We start from the raw sequence: 16,363 nt of genomic DNA, 5'->3' as shown, positions 1-16,363 counted from the left end.
AAAAATTTTCCGGCAAGTAACAAGAAGACGTCATGCGTAGCACGATACTTGCAAAATCCACCCTCCCCCACTCCCCCAAAAGTTTTCCATTGATGCAGCAAATTGTCCATTTCATGAAGATTAAAATTTACAATCTTGATCAAAGCTCAGGTCAACAGGATGAAAAGTGACGATTTTTCAGATGAAAAATGAGGATTTTAGAAATTTGGCCTATGTTGACCTTTTGGCCTATGTTGACCTTTTGTCCGATGTTCACCTAAAATATAATTTGTGGTTGAATTCAGTGACCAGATATGCAAGTCCTCTTCAAATTTCAAGTCAATCAGATGAAAACTGAGATTTTAGAAATGTGGCCCATGTTGACCTTTTGGCCTATGTTGACCTCAGATATACTTGGTGGTTGAATTCAGTGACCAGATATGCAAGTCCTCTTCAAATTTCAAGTCAATTGGATGAAAATTGAGGATTTTAGAAATTTGGCCTATGTTGACCTTTTGGCCTATGTTGACCTTTTGGCATATGTTGACCTCAATAATACTTGGTGGTTGAATTCAGTGACCAGATATGCAAATCCTCTTCAAATTTCAAGTCAATCGGATGAAAATTGAGGATTTTAGAAATTTGGCCTATGTTGACCATTTGGCCTATGCCGACCTCAAAAATACTTGGTGGTTGAATTCAGTGACCAGATATGCAAGTCCTCTTCAAATTTCAAGCCAATTGGATGAAAATTGAGGATTTTAGAAATTTGGCCTATGTTGACCTTTTGGCCTATGTTGACCTCAAAAATACTTGGTGGTTGAATTTAGTGACCAGATATGCAAGTCCTCTTCAAATTTCAAGTCAATCGGATGAAAATTGAGGATTTTAGAAATTCAGCAAAGTTGGTGGCCTTTGGCCTATGTTGACCTTTTGACCTATTGACCCCAAAAACATTAGGCTTCTTGCTTTTGACCAACTCTACCATTTGGTGAAGTTTCGTGAAGATCGGTTGAAAAATGTGACCTGTAGGCCGGTGACAAACAAAAACAGACAAACAGACAGAACCACAAACACAACCGACCAATATACTTGAAAAATCTTCGATTTTGCAAGTAACAAGAAGACGTAGTGCAGAGCACAATACTTGCAAAATCCACCCATTCCCCAAAAAGAATTGAAATGGATACATGAAATTGACCCATTTCCTTAAGATTAAAATTGACGATCTTAATCAAAGCTCAGGTCAATCGGATTTAAATTGATTTTTCAGATGAAAATTGATATTAGAAGTTTGACCTTGAGTTGGGAATGTACCTTGAGTTGGCGACAGACTAACCTCCAAAGTGGCACAATGCAATTTCACGTCTATTTACAAAATCCTATCTCAACGTCCCTTTTGTCCAGATTAGATCATATAATTAATACAAACCAAGACAAAATACAAAGTTAATAAGAAATTAAGCACATGGTGGACCGGAGGCAGAACGGTGTGCTTTCTCTTATGGTCAACAGTGGGCCAGAGGTTGCAGCAGTACAAGTCATCTTTTGAAGTAATCGAATCTTTTGTTGAGTTGTTTCATTTGAACCATTGCTGCTCCTCAAATTACATTCAGAATCTGGGGCATCCGGGTGTGTCAAGCACGGTTGGTGCGCTCAGTCATCCGATAGAGAGTGTACCGACGGTGCAGGTGCTTGAACATCGTTAACGCAGCAAGATCACATTAACGCTGCGGATCCCAAACTTTTGTCCATGACCCAAATTTGAAATCGCATTCACTTCGCGGCCCAAAGTACCTGCGATAAAACATTGTCAAAGAAACCACTTTCAATGTGAACCCCCCCCCCCCCCCCACCCCTCTCACTCAAGAAAAAGCAAACCACCAATTGTAATCCTTGCCCATGGGCTGCTTTGGCAGGATCAAACCTGTTTTTGGGGAGAGGGAGAGGGTTTTGAGAGAGTCAGACAGAGAGAGAGAGACAGACAGACGGAGAGAGAGACGGAGAGAGCGACAGACAGACGGAGAGAGAGAGAGACAGACAGACGGAGAGAGAGACAGACAGATGGAGAGAGACAGACAGACGGAGAGAGACAGACAGACAGACGGAGAGGGAGACAGACTGACGGAGACGGAGAGGTGGGAAACATTGTCTTCCCTGTAATTTGTTTTCATCCTCGTACTTTAGTCTCAAATATGATCATGTCCACACATTTACTGTGGTATTCTGGTTGATTTTGAGGGTGGTTTTGAGTTTGTGTGCAACCATGGGCTTGGAAACCGCCGCATTAATGGGATGCGTCTCTCAAATGTCGGACTCACCCATACAGTCGTGCAGCAAGTCGGTAATGAGGTGTCCCACGATAGCATAGGCCACGGCTACCACCGCCAGACCGGCCAACAAAAGGTACAAAACCGTGCGAGGCAGGATGACCTCTTCATGAGCGAGCGGTTGGAAATCCAAAAATGCATCGTCTGAGAACACCTGACCTTTGTGTTCCAACACGTCACTCTCATAATCTTCTTCATTTGTGGCATACAGGTCTCTTCCAGACTCCATCGGTCTGAAACCACCGTTAGCTTGCAGTGAAAATGTCTACCAAAAGTTGCTTCGCTGCCCTCGCTCTTTTCGTGCAAACTAAAGTCCCTCCAAGCACTATCCTGGGATAATCTTCCAAATCCGCTTTCGTAAAACCCCCGATCGTGGTTGCCCTTCATAACCAGAGGACTGTTCATATTAGACATGTGAATGACCTGGAAAGGTGAATTTGTTTTTAGGAAAAGGGCTGCTTCCAAGACAACCATGACACAGAGTGTGAGCTGGAAAATGGCGCAAGCCGATGTGTCAAGGCCTACACAAGACCAGACCATACTCCACCCACAATCAAGGCAGGAATTTGGTCAGTGTCGGTGATAGCTTGCGTCCACAACGTGATGGACACAGTGGGATCTTTAACGTCCACAAGCCAATGCTGGCAGAAGAGATGCCCGGCTGAACATACATCCGAGGGATGGTAAACGCATTCATGGCCTGCGAAACATCAGCATGGTAGTTTATAGCTGGGTCGAGATTCCAACCAAATACTAGCCAGCTCAGAGGTGAATGTGCATTCCTCTGGGATATCCTGCCACCCTGTGGAAACTCCTTATAAAGGCCGCAGAACTGGAAACATGGTGAAATAGTTAAATTCGATACAAAGCATCCCGACTTGGGCACAAGTTGGCATTTTTAAACATTCCATCCGATTATTTTGGGAGAAATAGCCATTCCCAAGTTGACGACGACTCTTAAGCCATTAATGAGAATCATTCTTAGGATGAATGAATGAATGAATGAATGAATGATCGTTTTAAGGCCATTTTCCCCGCTAGAGCGGGGGTTAGCCTTGCGGGCCCCATGACAATCATGGTGCCCTGTTTGAGGCAATGTTTTTATGGCCGGATGCCCTTCCTGACGCCAACCCTTGGTCGCCTCTTACGATGTGCAGGGATACGGTGTACCTATTCTAAATCGGGGTACACACCGTGATCATTCATCCCAGCAAGCTGGTACTCAATTCGCCGACCTCGGAAGGATGACAGGCTGAGCCAACCCCGCTGGCGTTAATTCAGCGATCAACCGGGATTCGAACCCAGGATCCTAGGATCCCAAGCCGGCACCCTAACCGCTACGCCAACACCAGGCTACAACACCAACACCGAAGCCAACACCAACACCACCTATTCTTAAGATGGCGACATCATTACTTCCACCCCCCGAAGGTGGACGAATGTTATGTCCTCACCCCTGTTTGTTCGTCTGTGAACAGGATATCTCAAAAGGTCGTGGATAGATTCGGATGAAATTCGGTGGAGACGTTGGGTTTGTGATGAGGAAGAAATGATCTGATTTTGGTGAAGATCCGAATGTGGATCCAGACACGAGAATTTCTTAAAAAGTGATTCTTCCCCATTGAGAGATTGGGCCAAAAACAATAATATATATCGCAAGATATCCCAACAAGTTGTGGAGGAGTTATGACAAAAACTTGGTGGAGGAGTTGGGTAGGTGACATGAGCTAGCTATTTCGATTTTGGTTCAGGTCCGGATCCAGGTCCGGCCTATTAGTGGAATACAAAACAAACTGTTCAGCCTGGCGGAGGTATGCGCTCTACCAAGTGCCGTTCCAGTCGCTCATGTTAGGATTCATATAATTTCCTCTTTTGTCCCTTTCCGCCTTTTCCTCTTCATTGTATTGCCGGGTTGTCGACCTGCAGGCTTCGGTTGTGCAGCTCTTCCATGAGCCTCGACCTGTGAAAACAACAGAAAATAGGAATACAAAATAACGTCTTTATTTATGTCACACCGCATGTCTGAGTGATGAGTGCAAATACAAACATAAAATACCAGGCATACTTGGATTTCACAACCCGCAGGAGATCAAACGGAAAATTTCTTCAAAGAATGCGCAGCGTGTTGTCGCCCCACTTCCACCCAATAAAGTTTACAAATCGGGACTTCACAATTCCCTCTGAACAAGCTAGCCTTGATAAAAATACATCATCCAAATCATTTTCAGACAAAACGTGTGGGTAATATAATGCAATTGTAATACATAACGTGAAGGACAAGACAAGGCCAAGGTTTTCAAATAAATTATGGCTGGAGCTTCAGAACAAACAGCCCTTAAAACGTAAATAGTCCACTCCTCGAGTCGTACAGAAACGCTTTCTCGGTTATGGACCGTGGCAACCATTGCTGCAAGAATCCATGATAATCAAAAGTGGGTAACGGACACCGAGATACGATCCTGCACCGCGTCTCAAAACATCGGAACGCTGTCGTACCCGCCATGCCAATCTTGCCCGAACAACGCACAGCTTTCCCGACCTGGTCTCCGTTCTGTGTCCGAGCTCCCGCCGTCGTTGGACCTGTCACTGTCTGCAGTACAATCAAGCATGCAGGCAGAACAACATGAAAATACGACCAACCGGTAACGAGAGAGTTGTCAACAGCCACGGCAACAACATATCGCGGTCTCTTCAAAAAGTAAACTTGCCAAAGTACAGTACTCTGTTTGATTTTACTGCACGACGTGACCGGAGGACACCTGTGCTCAAACAGTTCATAAAATGGATTTGAATTGTGTACATCATTAAAAATATATAAATAACTAAAACGGCACTCGGCAGAGAGCATACATCCACCAGGCTGAACAGTTTACTTTTTGTATCCCATTGATAGGCCGGATCTGGATTCAGATCTGAATAAAAATTGAATTGCTTATTATCGTCACCTGACCAACTCACCCAGGTTTTGTCATAAGCAGTCCACAACTTTTTGAAACATCATGCTATATATCATTTTTAGGTCCATCACCCAAAGGGGAAGAATCTTTTAAGAATTAAACAAAATGCTTGGATCAGTATCCGTATTCAAATTTTCACCAAAGTTTCATCAGTTCCTCCTTGTCACACACCAAACCTGTCCAAGTTTCATCCGAATCCGTCCACAACTTTGAGATATCATGAGATATATTGTTTCTTTGTCCTATCTCTCAATGGTGAAGAATCACTTTTGAATTTATCGGATTCAGATCAGGATCCGGATCTTCACCAAAATCTAATCATTTTGTCCGTGTCACATTCCCAACCTCTCCACAAAATTTATTCCAAATCTGTCCACAACTATTTGAGATATCTTGTTCACAGTTAGACAGACAGAGGTGTCCTTACCATATGCTGAACTTCCTTCATCCTCACAATCTTCATCTGGATAATCATTCCTCCAGTTACTTTCTTCATTTTCGTCATCCTCATCTTCGTAAGCTTCCTCCATACCCTCCTCGACATGAAATATCTAGGGTGAGAGACAATGTCAGGGAGATAAACGAGAAAGGCCTTCCCCCATAAACACGGTGTCGAGCCCGAAGAACGAGCCACTCATGGAGCACTCGGTATGAAAGAGGAACGTGCACCTCTCATTCCTGACTCGGTTGGGCCAAGACGCATCACAGAAAGGGTTTATGGCCATCCTTTGGTGAGCGTGCAATTCAAAACCACAGTCATCACTTTATGATCATTGTAACAGGTCACACTAATCATCGAGTGTTAACACTAACCGAGCAGTATTCAGTGAAACTTCACCCTCAAAACCGCCACCACAGTCTCCTCCCCCTTCACCTCCCCAAACGATTGAGTGTTAAATGGCTGTGACGTCACAAATAAATATTACTCCAAAAAACCCCGCAGAGTAAACGACGGTTATTGCTTTCCCTCAAAGTTATTCACTCAACTGGTTTGAGATCGGGACACTTGGACCCAAGGATTACAGGTAGTCGAGTAGATTAGGGGAAAACCGGCAAAGTTTGCACACTTGCAGTTGTTTTTACCCCCTCTTTCATTTAAGAGGAGGACACTTGTTATCTGAGCATGTCTAGGCCGCCAATAAAATGTCATTTTCAAAATGGCCACCATTAAAACTCATTTTCGATGCATGCTTGCTTCCATATTAGGCCAAAAAATATATATTGCTGGTCTCTGGTCAGATCAAAGTTCCAGAATTGATGCGGCGATGCGTTTTTTCTTTTTGAAAAGCATGGATTGCACATATAGAGGTGTTGTTTGTGTCCTCATGCATTGCGGTCCTCCTCATCTGCCGTGGTGCCGTCCAGAGAGAAATTAAAGACAGCCAATGGGACTGGTACTGGTAGGCCTTTTTGTAAATAACGAACACAAGCTTCATAAGTTATTTTAAAATGTATTTATTTTGAAAATCATTAAGTTCTTCAAGCATATTATAGACTGCCATTTCATTCTCGAGATCGCCTCGAAGCAGGGTCGGTGTCATGGGAGGGCATTCGCGGGCCATGCCCCCCCCCCCAAATGAATTATTGTGCCCCCCCGAACACCCATCCCCAGGCCAAGCCTTTGGTGCCATACTTACTTTACTTAGGCAGTTAAGACCGAAAAATAGGGCGTATCATTCATTTTTTCAGGAAAGCACCAAATTTGGCACAGATGTAGTTGTAGTATGGACCTATACAATTGTTTTCCTGAGGGGCGCCCAAAAATTCAGAACCCCTGGTGGCCGCCATATTGAATTTCAACATGACCACCCTCTGTGACCTATTTACCTCAATAACTTCTATACTATGAGCGATAACACCACAGTTCCAGTGTCTTACCCCATGTTTTCATGGTCTCTGAATCCAATGGGATCAATTGCATAAAGATTGGCATCCATCATCTTTAATTTCAAGATGGCCGCCATGGTGTTTCCATTTTCCTTGAATCTCTTAGTATTTTAAGTAAAATTTCAATTCCAAGTGATACACATTGTTTTATTGGTCTCTGATAACAATGGAATGGTATTAATTAATCAAATTTACACACAGTTGCAGTTTTAACTTAAAATATTTTGGGCACTTGAAAGGTGGAGGCTCTCGCACAGACGCGTAGTACTACAAGCACTGTCCATCGCAGTCACAGTGATGTGCAGGGCAGATTTGCCCTGGAGCATTTACAGTTGCCTTTACAGGCCGACTTACAATGGCAGCTTGTAAGCTCTGAACATGCCTCCTGTATCAGTGGTATTGTGGTCCAAATTGGTGTCCAAGAAGTCCCTGTTTTCATCCAGCCCCAATCAGCTGGTGATGGAAGTTCTGGGTAGGGCACAAGTGCCTGACTCCATACGTGTCCAGCCTGAAAACATGCACGTTTTTGGTGTTGTTCGAAGGCGTCTGCTGTTGGGGGAATGTGATCAATTGTTCTTGCCTTCTTCGTGAGCAAGTGTCGGCGCATGTCATTCACCGTCTTTATCTCGGTAGTCCGGTCATAGAGGATGGCAACATATCTTTCTATGCTCTGTAGTTCCATAGTAATAGCGTCCACAGATGGCCTATAATCGAGAGCATGAAATGTCTGCGTGATGCTGGGGTATGCCTCCCAAGCCTTCCAGGCTGTCTTTTTCCCAATTTGGGCAAAATATGACACTGTCGCAGCCAGTGAAGGCATGAAATAATGGCAAAGACTCGGACTTCCTGCGGCCAAGGCCGGTGGCAATTTTATGGATGGCAAGGTAGCGGTAGCTTTTACCAGTGCCAATGGCAATCCAGAGTTCCTCCACACCGTGTGACTGGGAGGTAAAGTAGTGTGCTATTGCCAAGACCACAATATCAAAATCTACAGTTCGAATCAATACCTGTTTTCTCCCCTTTTTCACGGCATCCAGAATATTTTTTTGGATTTTTTGAATTTTCTGAATTTTTGGGCGCCCCTCAGGAAAACAATTGTATCGGTCCATACTACATCTGTGCCAAATTGGTGCTTTCCTGAAAAAATGAACGATGCTTCCTCTTAACTGCCTAACTACCAAGCCAGCCTTGGTTTTCATGATTATTATGCAAAATGTTGATTGATTTTTGGGTCTGTCTGCTTTTTAAGAGTGGAGTATACAGTCTATTTCAAATGATGTTCTAATGACGCACAGTGCAGTGTGTGTGAGAGAGGGAGAGAGAGGGAGAGAGCGACAGAGAGAAAGAGAAAGACGTGGCTTGCACGTAGGTGTGTGCGTGTGCGTGTGTGTGTGTGTGTGTGTGTGTGTGTGTGTGTGTGTGTGTGTGTGTGTGTGTGTGACTTTGCAGCATGTTTTTAAATTCGAACTGGGTTGGTGTGCTGGTTGAGGGCAAACTCTTACTATCAAGCATTTACATCATAGATTGAGTTATCGAACGGCAGTTTGTGCCCCCCCCCCCTCCCTTGCGGTTACCCTAATGCCCCCCGATTAGATTTGTTCTGACGCCGAGTCTGCCTCGAAGTACCATCAAACATTCCAATGCGTCGATCGCGTCAACACTGCGCATGCGCAAGTGGTCTAACAGGCCGATGGTTTCCCACGATCTCTTCTCCCAGTCCACCAGATTATCACAGACACCTACAAATTCATGACAAACGAGATAGCATCCAGGCCTAACTAACGAGACCATCCGCAGCTCTCTAGGCCTTCTGGTTGCTTCACACGAACCCGACAACGAACGTGTTCGTTTCAATAAATGACAATATCCAGCCGATTGGATTCATGCCGTCACGGCACACATCACTACTCATATCTTTGGAATCTTTGGATATGCAAATCCTAAACTAAACGTAGTTTTGTAGGGGAGAACCGTGCGCGAACGTCGATACCAATGGCGACCTTCACAGACCCGTATTTCCCGGGATAGCACGCCGGCCCGGCAATAACAGGCGCGCGCTGTTGTACTTGTAGGTACCGTTGGAAATGAAGAAAAATAAAAAAAATTGTTGACGCGCAGGGTCAAAATCGATGCGCGCGCTGACCAGAGACCGGAAATATATTTTTCTCGGCTTTAGCTACAATTAAAATTTTGGTACCAAGTCACAAGTTTTGGAGGTCAAGAAATTCAATGAAATAAGTCTCAAACTTGTTCCCCATCTTATTTCTCCATTAGCATGGCATTTACCTTGAATGGCCATATTAGATATGTAAAGCATGTATGCTTGTGAAGTACAATTTCAGTCTGAACCTGTGTAAATAAATACAGCTTCTAGGTTTTCGGGGACTTGTTCAATGGAAGTGGATGGACCAACATTCTTGTGCAATCTGAAATCACCACCTCTGGTAGGGCTGATGCAACACTGAAGGGGTCACACTTCACCAGATATCGATATGTGCACCAAGTGACAGCAGCTGCTCTACACTTGCGACAATCTCCAGCTTATGAAACCGACATCTTGTCAATGGCTCCATATGATGAGCCTACGGATTTCAGCACATGGAAAACCAGCCACATTCCACAATTTCGGTGCTGGGCAATGGTATTTGAGCTTGAACTGGTTGCCATACAATGTATGTGTTCTCTAAGGGAGGGAGACTTCAACCTGTATGTTCAGTGCGTTGGATAGATGGTGTCATGGATGTTTTCTCTCGACCATGCAAACTATGCAAGGTGGTTCTCAATTCATATCTGGGACAAGGTGGAGCTTCCCAGGCAAAATCCAGCATTCTATTAAGAGTTCACAAGTGGCCACTTTGTGATGCAGAAATCAGGCCGTCTTCTCCACAATGGCAATATAGACCAGGCACATGAACGTATGAATGAACAACAACAAAAAAAATCTAAAGGAATGTTGGTATGATAGGATTGACAGAACTGCTTCACAAGTTTCCATATCACCGATTTTTTACTTTCTCACACACAGTTTCTCCAAACCACTTCACAAGTTTCCCTATCACATATTTTTAACTTTCACACACACAGTTTCTCCAAACCACTTCACAAGTTTCCCGATCACATATTTTTAACTTTCACACACACAGTTTCTCCAAACCGCTTCACAAGTTTCCCTATCACATATTTTTAACTTTCACACACACAGTTTCTCCAAACCGCTTCACAAGTTTCCCTATCACATATTTTTAACTTTCTCACACACAGTTTCTCCAAACCGCTTCACAAGTTTCCCTATCACATATTTTTAACTTTCACACACACAGTTTCTCCAAACCGCTTCACAAGTTTCCCTATCACATATTTTTAACTTTCACACACAGTTTCTCCAAACCGCTTCACAAGTTTCCCTATCACATATTTTTTACTTTCACACACACAGTTTCTCCAAACCGCTTCACAAGTTTCCCTATCACATATTTTTAACTTTCACACACACAGTTTCTCCAAACCGCTTCACAAGTTTCCCTATCACATATTTTTTACTTTCACACACACAGTTTCTCCAAACCACTTCACAAGTTTCCCTATCACATATTTTTAACTTTCACACACACAGTTTCTCCAAACCGCTTCACAAGTTTCCCTATCACATATTTTTAACTTTCTCACACACACTTTCTCTAAACCGCTTCACAAGTTTCCCTATCACATATTTTTAACTTTCACACACACAGTTTCTCCAAACCGCTTCACAAGTTTCCCTATCACATATTTTTAACTTTCTCACACACACTTTCTCTAAACCGCTTCACAAATTTCCCTATCACATATTTTTAACTTTCTCACACACACTTTCTCGAAACCGCTTCACCAGTTTCCCCATCACATATTTTTGACTTTCACAAACCCTCTTTCTCTAAACCGCTTCACCAGTTTCCCTATCACATATTTTTAACTTTCACAAACTTTCTCGAAACCGCTTAACCAGTTTCCCCATCACATATTTTTTACTTTCACAAACCCTCTTTCTTGAAACCGCTTCACCAGTTTCCCGATCACTTATTTTTAACTTTCTCACACACACTTTCTCTAAACCGCTTCACAAGTTTCCAAATCACATATTTTTAACTTTCACACACACTGTTTCTCGAAACCGCTTCACCAGTTTCCCTATCACATATTTTTAACTTTCACAAACCCTCTTTCTCTAAACTGCTTCACCAGTTTCCCTATCACATATTTTTTACTTTCACAAACCCTCTTTCTCTAAACCGCTTCACCAGTTTCCCTATCACATATTTTTAACTTTCACAAACCCTCTTTCTCTAAACCACTTCACCAGTTTCTCCATCACATATTTTTAACTTTCACAAACCCTCTTTCTCTAAACCGCTTCACCAGTTTCCCTATCACATATTTTTAACTTTCACAAACCCTCTTTCTCTAAACCGCTTCACCAGTTTCCCTATCACATATTTTTAACTTTCACAAACCCTCTTTCTCTAAACCGCTTCATCAGTTTCCCGATCACATATTTTTAACTTTCACAAACTCTCTTTCTCTAAACCGCTTCACCAGTTTCCCTATCACATATTTTTAACTTTCACAAACCCTCTTTCTCTAAACTGCTTCACCAGTTTCTCCATCACATATTTTTAACTTTCACAAACCCTCTTTCTCTAAACGACTTCACCAGTTTCCCTATCACATATTTTTAACTTTCACACACACTGTTTCTCGAAACCGCTTCACCAGTTTCCAAATCACATATTTTTAACTTTCACACACACTGTTTCTCGAAACCGCTTCACCAGTTTCCCTATCACATATTTTTAACTTTCACAAACCCTCTTTCTCTAAACCGCTTCACCAGTTTCCCTATCACATATTTTTAACTTTCACAAACCCTCTTTCTCTAAACCGCTTCACCAGTTTCCCTATCTCATATTTTTAACTTTCACAAACCCTCTTTCTCTAAACCACTTCACCAGTTTCCCTATCACGTATTTTTAACTTTCACAAACCCTCTTTCTCTAAACTGCTTCACCAGTTTCTCCATCACATATTTTTAACTTTCACAAACCCTCTTTCTCTAAACCGCTTCACAAGTTTCCATATCACATATTTTTAACTTTCACAAACCCTCTTTCTCAAAACTGCTTCACAAGTTTCCCCATCACATATTTTTAACTTTCACAAACCATCCATCTCTAAACTGCTTCACAAGTTTCCCCATCACATATTTTTTAACTTTTACATACACTGTTTCTCTAAACTGCTTCACAAGTTTCTATATCACATATTTTTAACTTTCACAAACCCTCTTTCTCTAAACCGCTTCACAAGTTTCCATATCACATATTTTTAACTTTCACAAACCATCCATCTCTAAACTGCTTCACAAGTTTCCCGATCACATATTTTTAACTTTCACAAACCATCCATCTCTAAACTGCTTCACAAGTTTCCCCATCACATATTTTTTAACTTTTACATACACTGTTTCTCTAAACTGCTTCACAAGTTTCTATATCACATATTTTTAACTTTCACAAACCCTCTTTCTCTAAACCGCTTCACAAGTTTCCATATCACATATTTTTAACTTTCACAAACCCTCTTTCTCAAAACTGCTTCACAAGTTTCCCCATCACATATTTTTAACTTTCACAAACCATCCATCTCTAAACTGCTTCACAAGTTTCCCGATCACATATTTTTAACTTTCACAAACCATCCATCTCTAAACTGCTTCACAAGTTTCCCGATCACATATTTTTAACTTTCACAAACCATCCATCTCTAAACTGCTTCACAAGTTTCCCCATCACATATTTTTTAACTTTTACATACACTGTTTCTCTAAACTGCTTCACAAGTTTCTATATCACATATTTTTAACTTTCACAAACCCTCTTTCTCCAAACTGCTTCACCAGTTTCTCCATCACATATTTTTTAACTTTCACAAACACTGTTTCTCGAAACCGCTTAATCAGTTTCCCTATCACATATTTTTAACTTTCACAAACCCTCTTTCTCAAAACTGCTTCACAAGTTTCCCGATCACATATTTTTAACTTTCACAAACCATCCATCTCTAAACTACTTCACAAGTTTCCCGATCACATATTTTTAACTTTCACAAACCATCCATCTCTAAACTACTTCACAAGTTTCCCTATCACATATTTTTAACTTTCACAAACCATCCATCTCTAAACTACTTCACAAGTTTCCCGATCACATATTTTTAACTTTCACAAACCATCCATCTCTAAACTACTTCACAAGTTTCCCTATCACATCTATCTATAATTCCAGTAATCTCTGTGTGTTTGTTTGTTTGTACGTTTGTTTGTTTGTACGTTTGTTTGTTTGTACGTTTATTTGTCTGTGACCGCTGTTTCTCGACAACCACGGGTCCGATATACTTGAAACTTGCCAGGTATATTGCTGGGGACCCGAGAATGTGCCTTTTCAAGGTTTCATATTAATCGGACAATTACTTACCGAGCTATGTCCAAAAAACGATTCAACCAATCAGAGAGCAGCGAGCTATCGCGTGTGCCGAACGTGGCGAACACACTCTGCCTCGGATGGCACATTTGAGAGCGTATTCATTTATTTCACGTTTGCAAACTATGTTGGCGCTATGTTGGCGTTAAACTATGTTTTAAAACTAATAAAAACGAATTTGCGATTCATCGTAACTGCGATATACGACCTTCCGGACAGTGAGGACTGCACTTCCGGCATCCAATCACAGAACGCGTTATTGCGTAGGCGTGGCCGATGTGAGAGCGAGCTGATGCTGAGCCCAGCGCGTGCGCCATTACGGTACGTAATTCGATTTCTTCCGGAGAAAATAATAATTTCTCGATAGAGGGGGGATATAAATAGAGGGGGGGACCCCGGGGGGATTGTATTGTCACTGTACTCGCAAGCCGTTCGCCGTTCGCTTTGGCGTTGCGAATGGACCAAAACATTTCATGAACCAAACCATTTCATGTAAAGCGTTCGCCGTTCGCTTTGGCGTTGCGAATGGACCAAAACATTTCATGAACCAAACCATTTCATGTAAATAGAGGGGGGGATATAATTTTAGATATAGATATAGTACGGGCATGCCCTAGTATTTTTAACTTTCACAAACCATCCATCTCTAAACTACTTCACAAGTTTCCCGATCACATATTTTTAACTTTCACAAACCATCCATCTCTAAACTGCTTCACAAGTTTCCCCATCACATATTTTTAACTTTCACAAACCATCCATCTCTAAACTACTTCACAAGTTTCCCTATCACATATTTTTAACTTTCACAAACCATCCATCTCTAAACTACTTCACAAGTTTCCCGATCACATATTTTTAACTTTCACAAACCATCCATCTCTAAACTACTTCACAAGTTTCCCCATCACATATTTTTAACTTTTACATACACTGTTTCTCTAAACCGCTTCACAAGTTTCCATATCACATATTTTTAACTTTCACAAACCCTCTTTCTCAAAACCGCCTCACCAGTTTCCATAACACTGATGTTTAACTTTCACAAACCCTCTTTCTCTAAACCGCCTCACCAGTTTCCATAACACTGATGTTTAACTTTCACACGCACTTTGTTATTGTTGTATGCAACAACTTGTTGGAGTTTGTTGGAGTTGTTGTATGCAATGATCTGGTGTTGATTGCACAAAGTATGGATGAACTGAAGGAGAAGATGAACAAGTGAAAGGAATGTATGGAGACAAAAGGTCTGAAGGTGAATATCGGAAAAACGAAGGTGATGGCAAGTGGTAAAGCATGTGGTGAGGTGGAAAGAACTGGGAAGTGGCCGTGTGCTGTTTGCAGGAAGGGTGTTGGAGTGAACTTCATTCAATGTACAATGTGCGCTGAGTGGGTTCATCAAAAATGTAGTGGTTTGAGAGGGTCATTAACCAGTGTGGCAGCTACATTCAAGTGTTAAGGTGTGCACAGAGGGAGCTGCAGATGGAGGAAATGTTGAGTTGGATCTTGGAGACGGCGTGAAGCTGGAAGGTGTGAAAACATTTTGTTACCTCGGACACGTGCTGAATGGAGAAGGTGGATCAGACTCGGCAACGGTTGCAAGAGTGAGATGTGCATGGAAGAAGTTTCGGGAACTGAGTGGCATGCTGATGAGGAGGGGAGTGTCGTTGAAGCTGAAGGGAAAGGTGTATGCTGCATGTGTGAGAAGTGTTATGATTTATGGGAGCAAGACATGGGTAATGAACGAAGAGCAGCAACGAAGGTTGGAAAGGGTGGAAATACGAATGGTTCGGTGGATGTGTGGAGTATCGTTGAGAGAGAGGAAGACAAATGATGAATTGCGAAAGATAATGGGAATAGAGCCAGTGATGGATGCTGTGAAGAGGAACAGGTTGAGATGGTTTGGTCATGTGTTGAGGAAGGATGAAAGTGACTGGTTGAGAAGAGTGATGGAAATGAATGTAGAAGGAAGGAGGACGGGGAAGACCGAGAAAGACTTGGCTAAAGATGGTGGAAGAAGAAATCCGGGCAAGGGGGTTAACAAGGAGAGATGCAGAAAATAGGGCAAAATGGAGAAGATTGTCATGGGGACCATGACAATTGTCATGGGGTTAGCAAGGCTAACCCCCGCTCTTGCAGGGAAAATGGCCTTTAAAATGCCTGTTGTTTGTTTTGTACACGCACTGTTTCTCTAAACCGCTTCACCAGTTTCCCTATTACTGATTTTTGACGTTGAGCGTGATGACGCCGGGCGTGAGGACGTTAATCGGGGACACCCTGTACATGTCTTTCATACAATAAAATCACACTTTTGTGTTACATTATGCCATACTGTGTAAGATACAAAGTATACCTGTTCATTGTATACGCAGGTTACATCTACATGACAATGAACAGTTTTATGAATAGATATATGGGTTGTTGTTGTAGTATATCGAATGTGGTTTTAAATTAATGCAAGGTCCAAAAAATACAAAATTTGACCTTATTTGATCTTGCAATGACCTTTAAATTCAAAATTGAGGGTGGCAACCACCCTCATCTTCTTCCTCATCCAAGGAGTAATTGATCCAGCATGGATGTCTGCCATTAATAATAAAAATGCTGTGAAAATGGTTTCTAGAGGACTTTTCCATGTTTGGCTGATCTATGACAAGAAGCAATGGAGAATGTGAGAAGCTACATTGGACAGAAC

The 16,363-nt window shown here is 42.2% G+C and overlaps 1 protein-coding gene across 3 annotated transcripts in view; it reads right to left on the bottom strand.

Annotated features, from left to right (window-relative positions):
• Positions 1 to 16,363, bottom strand: part of SLC7A6OS (solute carrier family 7 member 6 opposite strand) — a 54,463-nt gene that overhangs the window by 35,993 nt on the left and 2,107 nt on the right. For 2 of the 3 annotated variants that reach the window (XM_068115332.2, XM_078779214.1), the window contains exons 4-6: positions 5,694 to 5,817; positions 4,806 to 4,899; positions 4,191 to 4,269 (exon numbers count right to left, since the gene is read on the bottom strand). In XM_068115332.2, the coding sequence (XP_067971433.2) occupies positions 4,206 to 4,269; positions 4,806 to 4,899; positions 5,694 to 5,817 (282 nt within the window). In that variant the 3' untranslated portion in view covers positions 4,191 to 4,205. Of the gene's footprint in view, positions 1 to 4,190; positions 4,270 to 4,805; positions 4,900 to 5,693; positions 5,818 to 16,363 lie in introns of those variants that run through there. The other variant, XM_078779213.1, reaches the window with a different exon arrangement.

The sequence above is a fragment of the Myxine glutinosa genome, chromosome 5, assembly GCF_964187855.1.
Source record: "Myxine glutinosa chromosome 5, kmMyxGlut1.1, whole genome shotgun sequence".
Lineage (NCBI taxonomy): Eukaryota > Metazoa > Chordata > Myxini > Myxiniformes > Myxinidae > Myxine > Myxine glutinosa.
This window is presented reverse-complemented; position numbering and strand designations above follow the sequence as displayed.